The following is a 21,004-nucleotide window of genomic DNA, read 5'->3' on the forward strand; positions in this document are numbered from 1 at the left end:
CTGATCATATTCCCTCTATTAGAACAGAACATTACAGCTGATCATCTTCCCTCTGTTAGAACAGAACATTACAGCTGATCATATTCCCTCTATTAGAACATTATAGCTGATCATATTCCCTCTGTTAGAACATTACAGCTGATCATATTCCCTCTATTAGAACAGAACATTACAACTGATCATATTCCCTCTTTTAGAACAGAACATTACAACTGATCATATTCCCTCTATTAGAACAGAACATTACAGCTGATCATATTCCCTCTATTAGAACAGAACATTACAGCTGATCATATTCCCTCTATTAGAACATTACAGCTGATCATATTCCCTCTATTAGAGCAGAACAGAACAGCTGATCATATTCCCTCTATTAGAAGAGAACATTACAGCTGATCATATTCCCTCTATTAGAACAGAACATTACAGCTGATCATATTCCCTCTATTAGAACAGAACATTACAGCTGATCATATTCCCTCTATTAGAACAGAACAGCTGATCATATTCCCTCTATTAGAACAGAACATTACAGCTGATCATATTCCCTCTATTAGAACAGAACATTACAGCTGATCATCTTCCCTCTGTTAGAACAGAACATTACAGCTGATCATATTCCCTCTATTAGAACATTATAGCTGATCATATTCCCTCTGTTAGAACAGAACATTACAGCTGATCATATTCCCTCTATTAGAACAGAACATTACAGTTGATCATATTCCCTCTGCTAGAACAGAACATTACAGCTGATCATATTCCCTCTGTTAGAACAGAACATTACAGCTGATCATATTCCCTCTATTAGAACAGAACATTATAGCTGATCATATTCACTCTATTAGAAAAGAACATTACAACTGATCATATTCCCTCTAATAGAACATTACAGCTGATCATATTCCCTCTATTAGAACATTACAGCTGATCATATTCCCTCTATTAGAACAGAACATTACAACTGATCATATTCCCTCTTTTAGAACAGAACATTACAACTGATCATATTCCCTCTATTAGAACAGAACATTACAGCTGATCATATTCCCTCTATTAGAACATTACAGCTGATCATATTCCCTCTATTAGAGCAGAACAGAACAGCTGATCATATTCCCTCTATTAGAAGAGAACATTACAGCTGATCATATTCCCTCATTTAGAACAGAACATTACAGCTGATCATATTCCCTGTATTAGAACAGAACATTACAGCTGATCTTATTCCCTCTATTAGAACAGAACAGCTGATCATATTCCCTCTATTAGAACAGAACATTACAGCTGATCATATTCCCTCTGTTAGAACAGAACATTACAGCTGATCATATTCCCTCTGTTAGAACAGAACATTACAGCTGATCATATTCCCTCTGTTAGAGCAGAACATTACAGCTGATCATATTCCCTCTATTAGAACATTACAGCTGATCATATTCCCTCTATTAGAGCAGAACAGAACAGCTGATCATATTCCTCTATTAGAACAGAACAGCTGATCATATTCCCTCTATTAGAGCAGAACAGAACAGCTGATCATATTCCCTCTATTAGAAGAGAACATTACAGCTGATCATATTCCCTCTATTAGAACAGAACATTACAGCTGATCATATTCCCTCTATTAGAACAGAACATTACAGCTCATCATATTCCCTCTATTAGAACAGAACATTACAGCTGATCATATTCCCTCTATTAGAACAGAACAGCTGATCATATTCCCTCTATTAGAACAGAACATTACAGCTGATCATATTCCCTCTATTAGAACAGAACATTACAGCTGATCATATTCCCTCTATTAGAACATTATAGCTGATCATATTCCCTCTATTAGAACAGAACATTACAGCTGATCATATTCCCTCCATTAGAACAGAACATTACAGCTGATCATATTCCCTCTGTTAGAACAGAACATTACAGCTGATTATATTCCCTCTATTAGAACAGAACATTATAGCTGATCATATTCACTCTATTAGAAAAGAACATTACAACTGATCATATTCCCTCTATTAGAACAGAACATTACAGCTGATCATATTCCCTCTATTAGAACATTACAGCTGATCATATTCCCTCTATTAGAACAGAACATTACAACTGATCATATTCCCTCTTTTAGAACAGAACATTACAACTGATCATATTCCCTCTATTAGAACAGAACATTACAGCTGATCATATTCCCTCTATTAGAACATTACAGCTGATCATATTCCCTCTATTAGAACAGAACATTACAACTGATCATATTCCCTCTTTTAGAACAGAACATTACAACTGATCATATTCCCTCTATTAGAACAGAACATTACAGCTGATCATATTCCCTCTATTAGAACATTACAGCTGATCATATTCCCTCTATTAGAGCAGAACAGAACAGCTGATCATATTCCCTCTATTAGAAGAGAACATTACAGCTGATCATATTCCCTCTATTAGAACAGAACATTACAGCTGATCATATTCCCTCTATTAGAACAGAACATTACAGCTGATCATATTCCCTCTATTAGAACAGAACATTACAGCTGATCATATTCCCTCTATTAGAACAGAACAGCTGATCATATTCCCTATATTAGAACATTACAGCTGATCATATTCCCTCTATTAGAGCAGAACAGAACAGCTGATCATATTCCTCTATTAGAACAGAACATTACAGCTGATCATATTCCCTCTATTAGAGCAGAACAGAACAGCTGATCATATTCCTCTATTAGAACAGAACATTACAGCTGATCATCTTCCCTCTGTTAGAACAGAACATTACAGCTGATCATATTCCCTCTATTAGAACATTATAGCTGATCATATTCCCTCTGTTAGAACATTACAGCTGATCATATTCCCTCTATTAGAACAGAACATTACAACTGATCATATTCCCTCTTTTAGAACAGAACATTACAACTGATCATATTACCTCTTTTAGAACAGAACATTACAACTGATCATATTACCTCTATTAGAACAGAACATTACAGCTGATCATATTCCCTCTATTAGAACAGAACATTACAGCTGATCATATTCCCTCTATTAGAACATTACAGCTGATCATATTCCCTCTATTAGAGCAGAACAGAACAGCTGATCATATTCCCTCTATTAGAAGAGAACATTACAGCTGATCATATTCCCTCTATTAGAACAGAACATTACAGCTGATCATATTCCCTCTATTAGAACAGAACAGCTGATCATATTCCCTCTATTAGAACAGAACATTACAGCTGATCATATTCCCTCTATTAGAACAGAACATTACAGCTGATCATCTTCCCTCTGTTAGAACAGAACATTACAGCTGATCATATTCCCTCTATTAGAACACTATAGCTGATCATATTCCATCTGTTAGAACAGAACATTACAGCTGATCATATTCCCTCTATTAGAACAGAACATTACAGCTGATCATATTCCCTCTGTTAGAACAGAACATTACAGCTGATCATATTCCCTCTGTTAGAACAGAACATTACAGCTGATCATATTCCCTCTATTAGAACAGAAAATTATAGCTGATCATATTCACTCTATTAGAAAAGAACATTACAACTGATCATATTCCCTCTATTAGAACAGAACATTACAGCTGATCATATTCCCTCTATTAGAACATTACAGCTGATCATATTCCCTCTATTAGAACATTACAGCTGATCATATTCCCTCTATTAGAACAGAACATTACAACTGATCATATTCCCTCTTTTAGAACAGAACATTACAACTGATCATATTCCCTCTATTAGAACAGAACATTACAGCTGATCATATTCCCTCTATTAGAACATTACAGCTGATCATATTCCCTCTATTAGAGCAGAACAGAACAGCTGATCATATTCCTCTATTAGAACAGAACATTACAGCTGATCATATTCCCTCTATTAGAACAGAACAGCTGATCATATTCCCTCTATTAGAACAGAACAGCTGATCATATTCCCTATATTAGAACATTACAGCTGATCATATTCCCTCTATTAGAGCAGAACAGAACAGCTGATCATATTCCTCTATTAGAACAGAACATTACAGCTGATCATATTCCCTCTATTAGAACAGAACATTACAGCTGATCATATTCCCTCTATTAGAACAGAACATTACAGCTGATCATCTTCCCTCTGTTAGAACAGAACATTACAGCTGATCATATTCCCTCTATTAGAACATTATAGCTGATCATATTCCCTCTGTTAGAACATTACAGCTGATCATATTCCCTCTATTAGAACAGAACATTACAACTGATCATATTCCCTCTTTTAGAACAGAACATTACAACTGATCATATTCCCTCTATTAGAACAGAACATTACAGCTGATCATATTCCCTCTATTAGAACAGAACATTACAGCTGATCATTTTCCCTCTATTAGAACATTACAGCTGATCATATTCCCTCTATTAGAGCAGAACAGAACAGCTGATCATATTCCCTCTATTAGAAGAGAACATTACAGCTGATCATATTCCCTCTATTAGAACAGAACATTACAGCTGATCATATTCCCTCTATTAGAACAGAACATTACAGCTGATCATATTCCCTCTATTAGAACAGAACAGCTGATCATATTCCCTCTATTAGAACAGAACATTACAGCTGATCATATTCCCTCTATTAGAACAGAACATTACAGCTGATCATCTTCCCTCTGTTAGAACAGAACATTACAGCTGATCATATTCCCTCTATTAGAACATTATAGCTGATCATATTCCCTCTGTTAGAACAGAACATTACAGCTGATCATATTCCCTCTATTAGAACAGAACATTACAGCTGATCATATTCCCTCTGTTAGAACAGAACATTACAGCTGATCATATTCCCTCTATTAGAACAGAACATTACAGCTGATCATATTCCCTCTGTTAGAACAGAACATTACAGCTGATCATATTCCCTCTATTAGAACAGAACATTATAGCTGATCATATTCACTCTATTAGAAAAGAACATTACAACTGATCATATTCCCTCTATTAGAACAGAACATTACAGCTGATCATATTCCCTCTATTAGAACAGAACATTACAGCTGATCATATTCCCTCTATTAGAACAGAACATTACAGCTGATCATATTCCCTCTATTAGAACAGAACATTACAGCTGATCATATTCCCTCTATTAGAACAGAACAGCTGATCATATTCCCTCTATTAGAACAGAACATTACAGCTGATCATATTCCCTCTATTATAACAGAACATTACAGCTGATCATATTCCCTCTATTAGAACATTATAGCTGATCATATTCCCTCTATTAGAACAGAACATTACAGCTGATCATATTCCCTCCATTAGAACAGAACATTACAGCTGATCATATTCCCTCTGTTAGAACAGAACATTACAGCTGATTATATTCCCTCTATTAGAACAGAACATTATAGCTGATCATATTCACTCTATTAGAAAAGAACATTACAACTGATCATATTCCCTCTATTAGAACAGAACATTACAGCTGATCATATTCCCTCTATTAGAACATTACAGCTGATCATATTCCCTCTATTAGAACAGAACATTACAACTGATCATATTCCCTCTTTTAGAACAGAACATTACAACTGATCATATTCCCTCTATTAGAACAGAACATTACAGCTGATCATATTCCCTCTATTAGAACATTACAGCTGATCATATTCCCTCTATTAGAGCAGAACAGAACAGCTGATCATATTCCCTCTATTAGAAGAGAACATTACAGCTGATCATATTCCCTCTATTAGAACAGAACATTACAGCTGATCATATTCCCTCTATTAGAACAGAACATTACAGCTGATCATATTCCCTCTATTAGAACAGAACATTACAGCTGATCATATTCCCTCTATTAGAACAGAACAGCTGATCATATTCCCTCTTTTAGAACAGAACATTACAGCTGATCATATTCCCTCTATTAGAACAGAACAGCTGATCATATTCCCTCTATTAGAACAGAACAGCTGATCATATTCCCTATATTAGAACATTACAGCTGATCATATTCCCTCTATTAGAGCAGAACAGAACAGCTGATCATATTCCTCTATTAGAACAGAACATTACAGCTGATCATATTCCCTCTATTAGAGCAGAACAGAACAGCTGATCATATTCCTCTATTAGAACAGAACATTACAGCTGATCATCTTCCCTCTGTTAGAACAGAACATTACAGCTGATCATATTCCCTCTATTAGAACATTATAGCTGATCATATTCCCTCTGTTAGAACATTACAGCTGATCATATTCCCTCTATTAGAACAGAACATTACAACTGATCATATTCCCTCTTTTAGAACAGAACATTACAACTGATCATATTACCTCTATTAGAACAGAACATTACAGCTGATCATATTCCCTCTATTAGAACAGAACATTACAGCTGATCATATTCCCTCTATTAGAACATTACAGCTGATCATATTCCCTCTATTAGAGCAGAACAGAACAGCTGATCATATTCCCTCTATTAGAAGAGAACATTACAGCTGATCATATTCCCTCTATTAGAACAGAACATTACAGCTGATCATATTCCCTCTATTAGAACAGAACATTACAGCTGATCATATTCCCTCTATTAGAACAGAACAGCTGATCATATTCCCTCTATTAGAACAGAACATTACAGCTGATCATATTCCCTCTATTAGAACAGAACATTACAGCTGATCATCTTCCCTCTGTTAGAACAGAACATTACAGCTGATCATATTCCCTCTATTAGAACACTATAGCTGATCATATTCCATCTGTTAGAACAGAACATTACAGCTGATCATATTCCCTCTATTAGAACAGAACATTACAGCTGATCATATTCCCTCTGTTAGAACAGAACATTACAGCTGATCATATTCCCTCTGTTAGAACAGAACATTACAGCTGATCATATTCCCTCTATTAGAACAGAAAATTATAGCTGATCATATTCACTCTATTAGAAAAGAACATTACAACTGATCATATTCCCTCTATTAGAACAGAACATTACAGCTGATCATATTCCCTCTATTAGAACATTACAGCTGATCATATTCCCTCTATTAGAACATTACAGCTGATCATATTCCCTCTATTAGAACAGAACATTACAACTGATCATATTCCCTCTTTTAGAACAGAACATTACAACTGATCATATTCCCTCTATTAGAACAGAACATTACAGCTGATCATATTCCCTCTATTAGAACATTACAGCTGATCATATTCCCTCTATTAGAGCAGAACAGAACAGCTGATCATATTCCTCTATTAGAACAGAACATTACAGCTGATCATATTCCCTCTATTAGAACAGAACAGCTGATCATATTCCCTCTATTAGAACAGAACAGCTGATCATATTCCCTATATTAGAACATTACAGCTGATCATATTCCCTCTATTAGAGCAGAACAGAACAGCTGATCATATTCCTCTATTAGAACAGAACATTACAGCTGATCATATTCCCTCTATTAGAACAGAACATTACAGCTGATCATATTCCCTCTATTAGAACAGAACATTACAGCTGATCATCTTCCCTCTGTTAGAACAGAACATTACAGCTGATCATATTCCCTCTATTAGAACATTATAGCTGATCATATTCCCTCTGTTAGAACATTACAGCTGATCATATTCCCTCTATTAGAACAGAACATTACAACTGATCATATTCCCTCTTTTAGAACAGAACATTACAACTGATCATATTCCCTCTATTAGAACAGAACATTACAGCTGATCATATTCCCTCTATTAGAACAGAACATTACAGCTGATCATTTTCCCTCTATTAGAACATTACAGCTGATCATATTCCCTCTATTAGAGCAGAACAGAACAGCTGATCATATTCCCTCTATTAGAAGAGAACATTACAGCTGATCATATTCCCTCTATTAGAACAGAACATTACAGCTGATCATATTCCCTCTATTAGAACAGAACATTACAGCTGATCATATTCCCTCTATTAGAACAGAACAGCTGATCATATTCCCTCTATTAGAACAGAACATTACAGCTGATCATATTCCCTCTATTAGAACAGAACATTACAGCTGATCATCTTCCCTCTGTTAGAACAGAACATTACAGCTGATCATATTCCCTCTATTAGAACATTATAGCTGATCATATTCCCTCTGTTAGAACAGAACATTACAGCTGATCATATTCCCTCTATTAGAACAGAACATTACAGCTGATCATATTCCCTCTGTTAGAACAGAACATTACAGCTGATCATATTCCCTCTATTAGAACAGAACATTATAGCTGATCATATTCACTCTATTAGAAAAGAACATTACAACTGATCATATTCCCTCTATTAGAACAGAACATTACAGCTGATCATATTCCCTCTATTAGAACATTACAGCTGATCATATTCCCTCTATTAGAACATTACAGCTGATCATATTCCCTCTATTAGAACAGAACATTACAACTGATCATATTCCCTCTTTTAGAACAGAACATTACAACTGATCATATTCCCTCTATTAGAACAGAACATTACAGCTGATCATATTCCCTCTATTAGAACATTACAGCTGATCATATTCCCTCTATTAGAGCAGAACAGAACAGCTGATCATATTCCCTCTATTAGAAGAGAACATTACAGCTGATCATATTCCCTCATTTAGAACAGAACATTACAGCTGATCATATTCCCTCTATTAGAACAGAACATTACAGCTGATCATATTCCCTCTATTAGAACAGAACAGCTGATCATATTCCCTCTATTAGAACAGAACATTACAGCTGATCATATTCCCTCTATTAGAACAGAACATTACAGCTGATCATATTCCCTCTGTTAGAACAGAACATTACAGCTGATCATATTCCCTCTGTTAGAGCAGAACATTACAGCTGATCATATTCCCTCTATTAGAACATTACAGCTGATCATATTCCCTCTATTAGAGCAGAACAGAACAGCTGATCATATTCCTCTATTAGAACAGAACAGCTGATCATATTCCCTCTATTAGAGCAGAACAGAACAGCTGATCATATTCCCTCTATTAGAAGAGAACATTACAGCTGATCATATTCCCTCTATTAGAACAGAACATTACAGCTGATCATATTCCCTCTATTAGAACAGAACATTACAGCTGATCATATTCCCTCTATCAGAACAGAACATTACAGCTGATCATATTCCCTCTATTAGAACAGAACAGCTGATCATATTCCCTCTATTAGAACAGGACATTACAGCTGATCATATTCCCTCTATTAGAACAGAACATTACAGCTGATCATATTCCCTCTATTAGAACATTATAAATGATCATATTCCCTCTATTAGAACAGAACATTACAGCTGATCATATTCCCTCTATTAGAACAGAACATTACAGCTGATCATCTTCCCTCTGTTAGAACAGAACATTACAGCTGATCATATTCCCTCTATTAGAACATTATAGCTGATCATATTCCCTCTATTAGAACAGAACATTACAGCTGATCATATTCCCTCCATTAGAACAGAACATTACAGCTGATCATATTCCCTCTGTTAGAACAGAACATTACAGCTGATCATATTCCCTCTATTAGAACAGAACATTATAGCTGATCATATTCACTCTATTAGAAAAGAACATTACAACTGATCATATTCCCTCTATTAGAACAGAACATTACAGCTGATCATATTCCCTCTATTAGAACATTACAGTTGATCATATTCCCTCTATTAGAACAGAACATTACAACTGATCATATTCCCTCTTTTAGAACAGAACATTACAACTGATCATATTCCCTCTATTAGAACAGAACATTACAGCTGATCATATTCCCTCTATTAGAACATTACAGCTGATCATATTCCCTCTATTAGAACAGAACATTACAACTGATCATATTCCCTCTTTTAGAACAGAACATTACAACTGATCATATTCCCTCTATTAGAACAGAACATTACAGCTGATCATATTCCCTCTATTAGAACATTACAGCTGATCATATTCCCTCTATTAGAGCAGAACAGAACAGCTGATCATATTCCCTCTATTAGAAGAGAACATTACAGCTGATCATATTCCCTCTATTAGAACAGAACATTACAGCTGGTCATATTCCCTCTATTAGAACAGAACATTACAGCTGATCATATTCCCTCTATTAGAACAGAACATTACAGCTGATCATATTCCCTCTATTAGAACAGAACAGCTGATCATATTCCCTCTATTAGAACAGAACATTACAGCTGATCATATTCCCTCTGTTAGAACAGAACATTACAGCTGATCATATTCCCTCTGTTAGAGCAGAACATTACAGCTGATCATATTCCCTCTATTAGAACATTACAGCTGATCATATTCCCTCTATTAGAGCAGAACAGAACAGCTGATCATATTCCTCTATTAGAACAGAACAGCTGATCATATTCCCTCTATTAGAACAGAACATTACAGCTGATCATATTCCCTCTATTAGAACAGAACATTACAGCTGATCATATTCCCTCTATTAGAACAGAACAGCTGATCATATTCCCTCTTTTAGAACAGAACATTACAGCTGATCATATTCCCTCTATTAGAACAGAACAGCTGATCATATTCCCTCTATTAGAACAGAACAGCTGATCATATTCCCTATATTAGAACATTACAGCTGATCATATTCCCTCTATTAGAACAGAACATTACAGCTGATCATATTCCCTCTGTTAGAACAGAACATTACAGCTGATCATATTCCCTCTATTAGAACAGAACATTACAGCTGATCTTATTCCCTCTATTAGAACAGAACAGCTGATCATATTCCCTCTATTAGAACAGAACATTACAGCTGATCATATTCCCTCTGTTAGAACAGAACATTACAGCTGATCATATTCCCTCTGTTAGAACAGAACATTACAGCTGATCATATTCCCTCTGTTAGAGCAGAACATTACAGCTGATCATATTCCCTCTATTAGAACATTACAGCTGATCATATTCCCTCTATTAGAGCAGAACAGAACAGCTGATCATATTCCTCTATTAGAACAGAACAGCTGATCATATTCCCTCTATTAGAGCAGAACAGAACAGCTGATCATATTCCCTCTATTAGAAGAGAACATTACAGCTGATCATATTCCCTCTATTAGAACAGAACATTACAGCTGATCATATTCCCTCTATTAGAACAGAACATTACAGCTGATCATATTCCCTCTATTAGAACAGAACAGCTGATCATATTCCCTCTATTAGAACAGAACATTACAGCTGATCATATTCCCTCTATTAGAACAGAACATTACAGCTGATCATATTCCCTCTATTAGAACATTATAGCTGATCATATTCCCTCTATTAGAACAGAACATTACAGCTGATCATATTCCCTCCATTAGAACAGAACATTACAGCTGATCATATTCCCTCTGTTAGAACAGAACATTACAGCTGATTATATTCCCTCTATTAGAACAGAACATTATAGCTGATCATATTCACTCTATTAGAAAAGAACATTACAACTGATCATATTCCCTCTATTAGAACAGAACATTACAGCTGATCATATTCCCTCTATTAGAACATTACAGCTGATCATATTCCCTCTATTAGAACAGAACATTACAACTGATCATATTCCCTCTTTTAGAACAGAACATTACAACTGATCATATTCCCTCTATTAGAACAGAACATTACAGCTGATCATATTCCCTCTATTAGAACATTACAGCTGATCATATTCCCTCTATTAGAACAGAACATTACAACTGATCATATTCCCTCTTTTAGAACAGAACATTACAACTGATCATATTCCCTCTATTAGAACAGAACATAACAGCTGATCATATTCCCTCTATTAGAACATTACAGCTGATCATATTCCCTCTATTAGAGCAGAACAGAACAGCTGATCATATTCCCTCTATTAGAAGAGAACATTACAGCTGATCATATTCCCTCTATTAGAACAGAACATTACAGCTGATCATATTCCCTCTATTAGAACAGAACATTACAGCTGATCATATTCCCTCTATTAGAACAGAACATTACAGCTGATCATATTCCCTCTATTAGAACAGAACAGCTGATCATATTCCCTCTTTTAGAACAGAACATTACAGCTGATCATATTCCCTCTATTAGAACAGAACAGCTGATCATATTCCCTCTATTAGAACAGAACAGCTGATCATATTCCCTAAATTAGAACATTACAGCTGATCATATTCCCTCTATTAGAGCAGAACAGAACAGCTGATCATATTCCTCTATTAGAACAGAACATTACAGCTGATCATATTCCCTCTATTAGAACAGAACATTACAGCTGATCATATTCCCTCTATTAGAACAGAACATTACAGCTGATCATCTTCCCTCTGTTAGAACAGAACATTACAGCTGATCATATTCCCTCTATTAGAACATTATAGCTGATCATATTCCCTCTGTTAGAACATTACAGCTGATCATATTCCCTCTATTAGAACAGAACATTACAACTGATCATATTCCCTCTTTTAGAACAGAACATTACAACTGATCATATTACCTCTATTAGAACAGAACATTACAGCTGATCATATTCCCTCTATTAGAACAGAACATTACAGCTGATCATATTCCCTCTATTAGAACATTACAGCTGATCATATTCCCTCTATTAGAGCAGAACAGAACAGCTGATCATATTCCCTCTATTAGAAGAGAACATTACAGCTGATCATATTCCCTCTATTAGAACAGAACATTACAGCTGATCATATTCCCTCTATTAGAACAGAACATTACAGCTGATCATATTCCCTCTATTAGAACAGAACAGCTGATCATATTCCCTCTATTAGAACAGAACATTACAGCTGATCATATTCCCTCTATTAGAACAGAACATTACAGCTGATCATCTTCCCTCTGTTAGAACAGAACATTACAGCTGATCATATTCCCTCTATTAGAACACTATAGCTGATCATATTCCATCTGTTAGAACAGAACATTACAGCTGATCATATTCCCTCTATTAGAACAGAACATTACAGCTGATCATATTCCCTCTGTTAGAACAGAACATTACAGCTGATCATATTCCCTCTGTTAGAACAGAACATTACAGCTGATCATATTCCCTCTATTAGAACAGAACATTATAGCTGATCATATTCACTCTATTAGAAAAGAACATTACAACTGATCATATTCCCTCTATTAGAACAGAACATTACAGCTGATCATATTCCCTCTATTAGAACATTACAGCTGATCATATTCCCTCTATTAGAACATTACAGCTGATCATATTCCCTCTATTAGAACAGAACATTACAACTGATCATATTCCCTCTTTTAGAACAGAACATTACAGCTGATCATATTCCCTCTATTAGAACAGAACATTACAACTGATCATATTCCCTCTATTAGAACAGAACATTACAGCTGATCATATTCCCTCTATTAGAACATTACAGCTGATCATATTCCCTCTATTAGAGCAGAACAGAACAGCTGATCATATTCCTCTATTAGAACAGAACATTACAGCTGATCATATTCCCTCTATTAGAACAGAACAGCTGATCATATTCCCTCTATTAGAACAGAACAGCTGATCATATTCCCTATATTAGAACATTACAGCTGATCATATTCCCTCTATTAGAACAGAACATTACAGCTGATCATATTCCCTCTATTAGAACAGAACATTACAGCTGATCATCTTCCCTCTGTTAGAACAGAACATTACAGCTGATCATATTCCCTCTATTAGAACATTATAGCTGATCATATTCCCTCTGTTAGAACATTACAGCTGATCATATTCCCTCTATTAGAACAGAACATTACAACTGATCATATTCCCTCTTTTAGAACAGAACATTACAACTGATCATATTCCCTCTATTAGAACAGAACATTACAGCTGATCATATTCCCTCTATTAGAACAGAACATTACAGCTGATCATATTCCCTCTATTAGAACATTACAGCTGATCATATTCCCTCTATTAGAGCAGAACAGAACAGCTGATCATATTCCCTCTATTAGAAGAGAACATTACAGCTGATCATATTCCCTCTATTAGAACAGAACATTACAGCTGATCATATTCCCTCTATTAGAACAGAACATTACAGCTGATCATATTCCCTCTATTAGAACAGAACAGCTGATCATATTCCCTCTATTAGAACAGAACATTACAGCTGATCATATTCCCTCTATTAGAACAGAACATTACAGCTGATCATCTTCCCTCTGTTAGAACAGAACATTACAGCTGATCATATTCCCTCTATTAGAACATTATAGCTGATCATATTCCCTCTGTTAGAACAGAACATTACAGCTGATCATATTCCCTCTATTAGAACAGAACATTACAGCTGATCATATTCCCTCTGTTAGAACAGAACATTACAGCTGATCATATTCCCTCTATTAGAACAGAACATTATAGCTGATCATATTCACTCTATTAGAAAAGAACATTACAACTGATCATATTCCCTCTATTAGAACAGAACATTACAGCTGATCATATTCCCTCTATTAGAACATTACAGCTGATCATATTCCCTCTATTAGAACATTACAGCTGATCATATTCCCTCTATTAGAACAGAACATTACAACTGATCATATTCCCTCTTTTAGAACAGAACATTACAACTGATCATATTCCCTCTATTAGAACAGAACATTACAGCTGATCATATTCCCTCTATTAGAACATTACAGCTGATCATATTCCCTCTATTAGAGCAGAACAGAACAGCTGATCATATTCCCTCTATTAGAAGCGAACATTACAGCTGATCATATTCCCTCATTTAGAACAGAACATTACAGCTGATCATATTCCCTCTATTAGAACAGAACATTACAGCTGATCATATTCCCTCTATTAGAACAGAACAGCTGATCATATTCCCTCTATTAGAACAGAACATTACAGCTGATCATATTCCCTCTATTAGAACAGAACATTACAGCTGATCATATTCCCTCTGTTAGAACAGAACATTACAGCTGATCATATTCCCTCTATTAGAACAGAACATTACAGCTGATCATATTCCCTCTATTAGAACAGAACAGCTGATCATATTCCCTCTATTAGAACAGAACATTACAGCTGATCATATTCCCTCTGTTAGAACAGAACATTACAGCTGATCATATTCCCTCTGTTAGAGCAGAACATTACAGCTGATCATATTCCCTCTATTAGAACATTACAGCTGATCATATTCCCTCTATTAGAGCAGAACAGAACAGCTGATCATATTCCTCTATTAGAACAGAACAGCTGATCATATTCCCTCTATTAGAACAGAACATTACAGCTGATCATATTCCCTCTATTAGAACAGAACATTACAGCTGATCATATTCCCTCTATTAGAACAGAACAGCTGATCATATTCCCTCTTTTAGAACAGAACATTACAGCTGATCATATTCCCTCTATTAGAACAGAACAGCTGATCATATTCCCTCTATTAGAACAGAACAGCTGATCATATTCCCTATATTAGAACATTACAGCTGATCATATTCCCTCTATTAGAACAGAACATTACAGCTGATCATATTCCCTCTGTTAGAACAGAACATTACAGCTGATCATATTCCCTCTATTAGAACAGAACATTACAGCTGATCATATTCCCTCTATTAGAACAGAACATTACAGCTGATCATATTCCCTCTATCAGAACATTACAGCTGATCATATTCCCTCTATTAGAACAGAACATTACAGCTGATCATATTCCCTATGTTTTCTCTACAGGAAGAGTTGGGGCATTGAGAACTTTATCTCTTCAACCCTCCTGAGGAACATGAGGGAGAAGGATCTGAGAAAGGCCATTGGCTATCACATGAAGAAGAGCCAATCACAGGAGCCAAAGCAGAAGGTGCTGTCGGCCAATCAGGCGAAGATTAACTACCTGGAGGAGCTGTGCGACCTCAAGTCCTTCGGCGGGAAGTCTTTCAGCGCCACCATGATGGTAGGAGAGAGATTACCTCTATCTAGTTATCTCTGTATCTCTACCATGATGGTAGGAGAGAGAATACCTCTGTCTAGTTATCTCTGTATCTCTACCATGATGGTAGGAGAGAGAATACCTCTATCTAGTTATCTCTGTATCTCTACCATGATGGTAGGGGAGAGATGACCTCTATCTAGTTATCTCTGTATCTCTACCATGATGGTAGGGGAGAGATTACCTCTATCTAGTTATCTCTGTATCTCTACCATGATGGTAGGGGAGAGATGACCTCTATCTAGTTATCTCTGTATCTCCACCATGATGGTAGGAGAGAGATGACCTCTATCTAGTTATCTCTACCATGATGGTAGGAGAGAGATTGCCTCTATCTAGTTATCTCTGTATCTCTGCCATGATGGTAGGGGAGAGATTACCTCTATCTAGTTATCTCTGTATCTCTACCATGATAGTATAAGAGAGATTACCTCTATCTAGTTATCTCTACCATGATGGTATGAGAGAGATTACCTCTATCTAGTTATCTCTACCATGATGGTAGGAGAGAGATTACCTCTTTCTAGTTATCTCTGTATCTCTACCATGATGGTAGGAGAGACATCAGCTCTATCTAGTTATCTCTGTCTATATAATGATGGTAGGAGAGAGATTACCTCTATCTATCTCTAGTTATCTCTGTCTATATCATGATGGTAGGAGAGAGATTACCTCTATCTATCTCTAGTTATCTCTGTCTATATCATGATGGTAGTCCCTCAGCACCACCGTGAAGGATTATATTATCTCTCTACTTCTCTTTGTCAGTGCTGGCATGATGTATTCATCTCTATCAACGTGTCCCTGTCATGGTGTCTCTCTCTCTCTATTCATCTCTGTCTACTGACAGGATAAAATGTGTTTCAGTGGGGAGGACAGAGCTATTCATTATTCTATTTTGGCACCCCCTGGTGGTGTGGCCAGGGAGTGCCATGTTTTCAGGCCAAAGTTACACCTTGAGTTGGGAAGTGCTGGTTGTTGGGGCGGGAATTAGGTGGCCAGAGCACCTGGATCTTCAGTACTCCCATGATGCACCACCCTTACCCACAGATCTAAGGAAGAAACCACCTGGATCTTCAGTACTCCCATGATGCACCACCCTTACCCACAGATCCAAGGAAGAAACCACATGGATCTTCAGTACTCCCATGATGCACCACCCTTACCCACAGTTCTAGGAGAGAAAAACACTCAACTGACCTCAACTGTCTATGAGAACGTCATTCTCTCTCTTCTCCCTCTCTTCTCTCCCTCTCTCTCTCTCCTTAGCTCCAGGACAGAGAGTCGATGGTGACCCTGTTGGTGGGGTCGCGGTACGGTATCAGTCAGGTGGTGAACCACAAACTGAGCATCATGACCACCCTCACAGAGTTTAGCAGTATCACACGCATAGAGCTGCTACCAGAGTCTGACCGTGTCAGTCTGGTCAAGATATATCTACAGGACATCAAGGTATGATACACAAACACAGACATGCACGCACGCACGGACTAGCAGACACACACACACACACACACACACACACACACGCTATAAAGCCAATTTCGCCAAAAGCTAGTTTCCGACTACTGAAAGACGTGTTTTTATCACTGATGCCTCGTCTTCTCTCCTCTCTCTTCTCCCTCCTCTCATCCTCTCTTTCTTCCCACTCCTTCTCTCCTCTCCTCCTCCTCTCTTCTCCCTCCCTCCTCTCTCTCTTCTCCCTCTCTCCTCTCCTCCTCCTCTCTTCTCCCTCTCTCCTCTCCTCCTCCTCTCTTCTCCCTCTCTCCTCTCCTCCTCCTCTCTTGTCCCTTCTCCCTCCTCTCCTCTCTGCTCCCCTCCCCTCCTCTCCTCTGCTCTCCTCTACTCCCCTCCACCGCTCCTCCTCTCTCTCTTCTCCCTCCCCCTCTCCTCCCCCTCTCTCCTCTCCTCCTCTCTCTCTTCTCCCTCCCTCCTCTCCTCCTCCTCTCTTCTCCCTCTCTCCTCTCCTCCTCTCTCCCCTCCCTCCTCTCCTCCTCCTCTCTTCTCCCTCTCTCCTCTCCTCCTCTCCTCCTCTCTCTCTTCCCCCTCCCTCCTCTCCTCCTCCTCTCTTCTCCCTCTCTCTCACTCCCCAGCCTATCACCCTGTTGTTGGAGTCAGTAGCAGCTAAGGAACTGTCCTGTCTGGTGGCAGGGTACTGTCGTGCCCTAGTGGACCCCAGCCTCATCATCTTCCCCTGGTCACAGGACGCCAAGCAGCACCGCGTGTCCGCCGAGGAGGGTATGCTACCACACACGAACACAAACACACACACACACCAAATCTCTGCTGAGGAGGGTACAATACCACCCCACTACCAGGCTAGAGGGTATGCTACCACAGACGGACACAAACACACACACACACCAAGTCTCTGCTGAGGAAGGTACAATACCACCCCACTACCAGGCTAGAGGGTATGCTACCACAGACGGACACAAACACACACACACACCAAGTCTCTGCTGAGGAAGGTACAATACAACCCCACTACCAGGCTAGAGGGTATGCTACCACAGACGAACACAAACACACACACACACCAAATCTCTGCTGAGGAGGGTACAATACAACCCCACTACCAGGCTAGAGGGTATGCTACCACAGACGGACACAAACACACACACACACCAAGTCTCTGCTGAGGAAGGTACAATACCACCCCACTACCAGGCTAGAGGGTATGCTACCACAGACGGACACAAACACACACACACACCAAGTCTCTGCTGAGGAAGGTACAATACCACCCCACTACCAGGCTAGAGGGTATGCTACCACAGACGGACACAAACACACACACACACACACCAAGTCTCTGCTGAGGAAGGTACAATACCACCCCACTACCAGGCTAGAGGGTATGCTACCACAGACGGACACAAACACACACACACACCAAGTCTCTGCTGAGGAAGGTACAATACCACCCCACTACCAGGCTAGAGGGTATGCTACCACAGACGGACACAAACACACACACACACCAAGTCTCTGCTGAGGAAGGTACAATACCACCCCACTACCAGGCTAGAGGGTATGCTACCACAGACGGACACAAACACACACACACACCAAGTCTCTGCTGAGGAAGGTACAATACCACCCCACTACCAGGCTAGAGGGTATGCTACCACAGACGGACACAAACACACACACACACCAAGTCTCTGCTGAGGAAGGTACAATACCACCCCACTACCAGGCTAGAGGGTATGCTACCACACACGAACACAAACACACACACACACACACACCAAGTCTCTGCTGAGGAAGGTACAATACCACCCCACTACCAGGCTAGAGGGTATGCTACCACAGACGGACACAAACACACACACACACCAAGTCTCTGCTGAGGAAGGTACAATACCACCCCACTACCAGGCTAGAGGGTATGCTACCACAGACGGACACAAACACACACACACACCAAGTCTCTGCTGAGGAAGGTACAATACCACCCCACTACCAGGCTAGAGGGTATGCTACCACACACGAACACAAACACACACACACACCAAGTCTCTGCTGAGGAAGGTACAATACCACCCCACTACCAGGCTAGAGGGTATGCTACCACACACGAACACAAACACACACACACACACACACCAAGTCTCTGCTGAGGAAGGTACAATACCACCCCACTACCAGGCTAGAGGGTATGCTACCACAGACGGACACAAACACACACACACACCAAGTCTCTGCTGAGGAAGGTACAATACCACCCCACTACCAGGCTAGAGGGTATGCTACCACAGACGGACACAAACACACACACACACCAAGTCTCTGCTGAGGAAGGTACAATACCACCCCACTACCAGGCTAGAGGGTATGCTACCACAGACGGACACAAACACACACACACACCAAGTCTCTGCTGAGGAAGGTACAATACCACCCCACTACCAGGCTAATCACAACAGGGACAACGTCCTTTCAGTCAATTAAGGAATTGAAAAGTAACATGTATTTTCCATAAAGAGTTTGAATTGGTGAGTTGACATCTGCCACTCTAATGATATCAGTTTAGAATGTTTCAATAATTAAATCGTTGAAGAGAAAAGAAGAAGGAGACAGTAGAACTAGGTTGTATCTGTGTCAGACAGTAGAACTAGGTTGTATCTGTGTTAGACAGTAGAACTAGGTTGTATCTGTGTCAGACAGTAGAACTAGGTTGTATCTGTGTTAGACAGTAGAACTAGGTTGTATCTGTGTGTCAGACAGTAGAACTAGGTTGTATCTGTGTCAGACAGTAGAACTAAGTTGTATCTGTGTGTCAGACAGTAGAACTAGGTTGTATCTGTGTCAGACAGTAGAACTAGGTTGTATCTGTGTTAGACAGTAGAACTAGGTTGTATCTGTGTGTCAGACAGTAGAACTAGGTTGTATCTGTGTGTCAGACAGTAGAACTAGGTTGTATCTGTGTGTCAGACAGTAGAACTAGGTTGTATCTGTGTGTTAGACAGTAGAACTAGGTTGTATCTGTGTGTCAGACAGTAGAACTAGGTTGTATCTGTGTGTCAGACAGTAGAACTAGGTTGTATCTGTGTGTCAGACAGTAGAACTAGGTTGTATCTGTGTGTCAGACAGTAGAACTAGGTTGTGTCTGTGTTAGACAGTAGAACTAGGTTGTATCTCTGTCAGACAGTAGAACTAGGTTGTATCTGTGTCAGACAGTAGAACTAGGTTGTGCCTGTGTGTCAGATAGTGCAGTATATACTGTAAGCTGTTAAATAAGTAAACCTATCATGAAAATCAAGTTGCAGAAGTGTTTTTTCATGATGTAATGTGTTACAGGTTTCATGTTGTCATGGTGTGTTTCTGTAGGTTATGTGTTCCAGGTTTCATGTTGTCATGGTGTGTGTCTATAGGTTATGTGTTCCA

At 38.4% G+C, this 21,004-nt stretch overlaps 1 protein-coding gene across 1 annotated transcript in view; it reads left to right on the forward strand.

Annotated features, from left to right (window-relative positions):
* The window catches only part of LOC129855932 (FERM and PDZ domain-containing protein 1-like), a 125,107-nt gene that overhangs the window by 95,303 nt on the left and 8,800 nt on the right, over positions 1–21,004 (forward strand). The window contains exons 12-14 of the mRNA XM_055924043.1: positions 15,859–16,075; positions 17,381–17,563; positions 18,205–18,349. Coding sequence (XP_055780018.1) covers positions 15,859–16,075; positions 17,381–17,563; positions 18,205–18,349 — 545 coding nt within the window. The remainder of the gene's footprint in view (positions 1–15,858; positions 16,076–17,380; positions 17,564–18,204; positions 18,350–21,004) is intronic.

Source organism: Salvelinus fontinalis, chromosome 5 (genome assembly GCF_029448725.1).
Source record: "Salvelinus fontinalis isolate EN_2023a chromosome 5, ASM2944872v1, whole genome shotgun sequence".
Classification (NCBI taxonomy): domain Eukaryota; kingdom Metazoa; phylum Chordata; class Actinopteri; order Salmoniformes; family Salmonidae; genus Salvelinus; species Salvelinus fontinalis.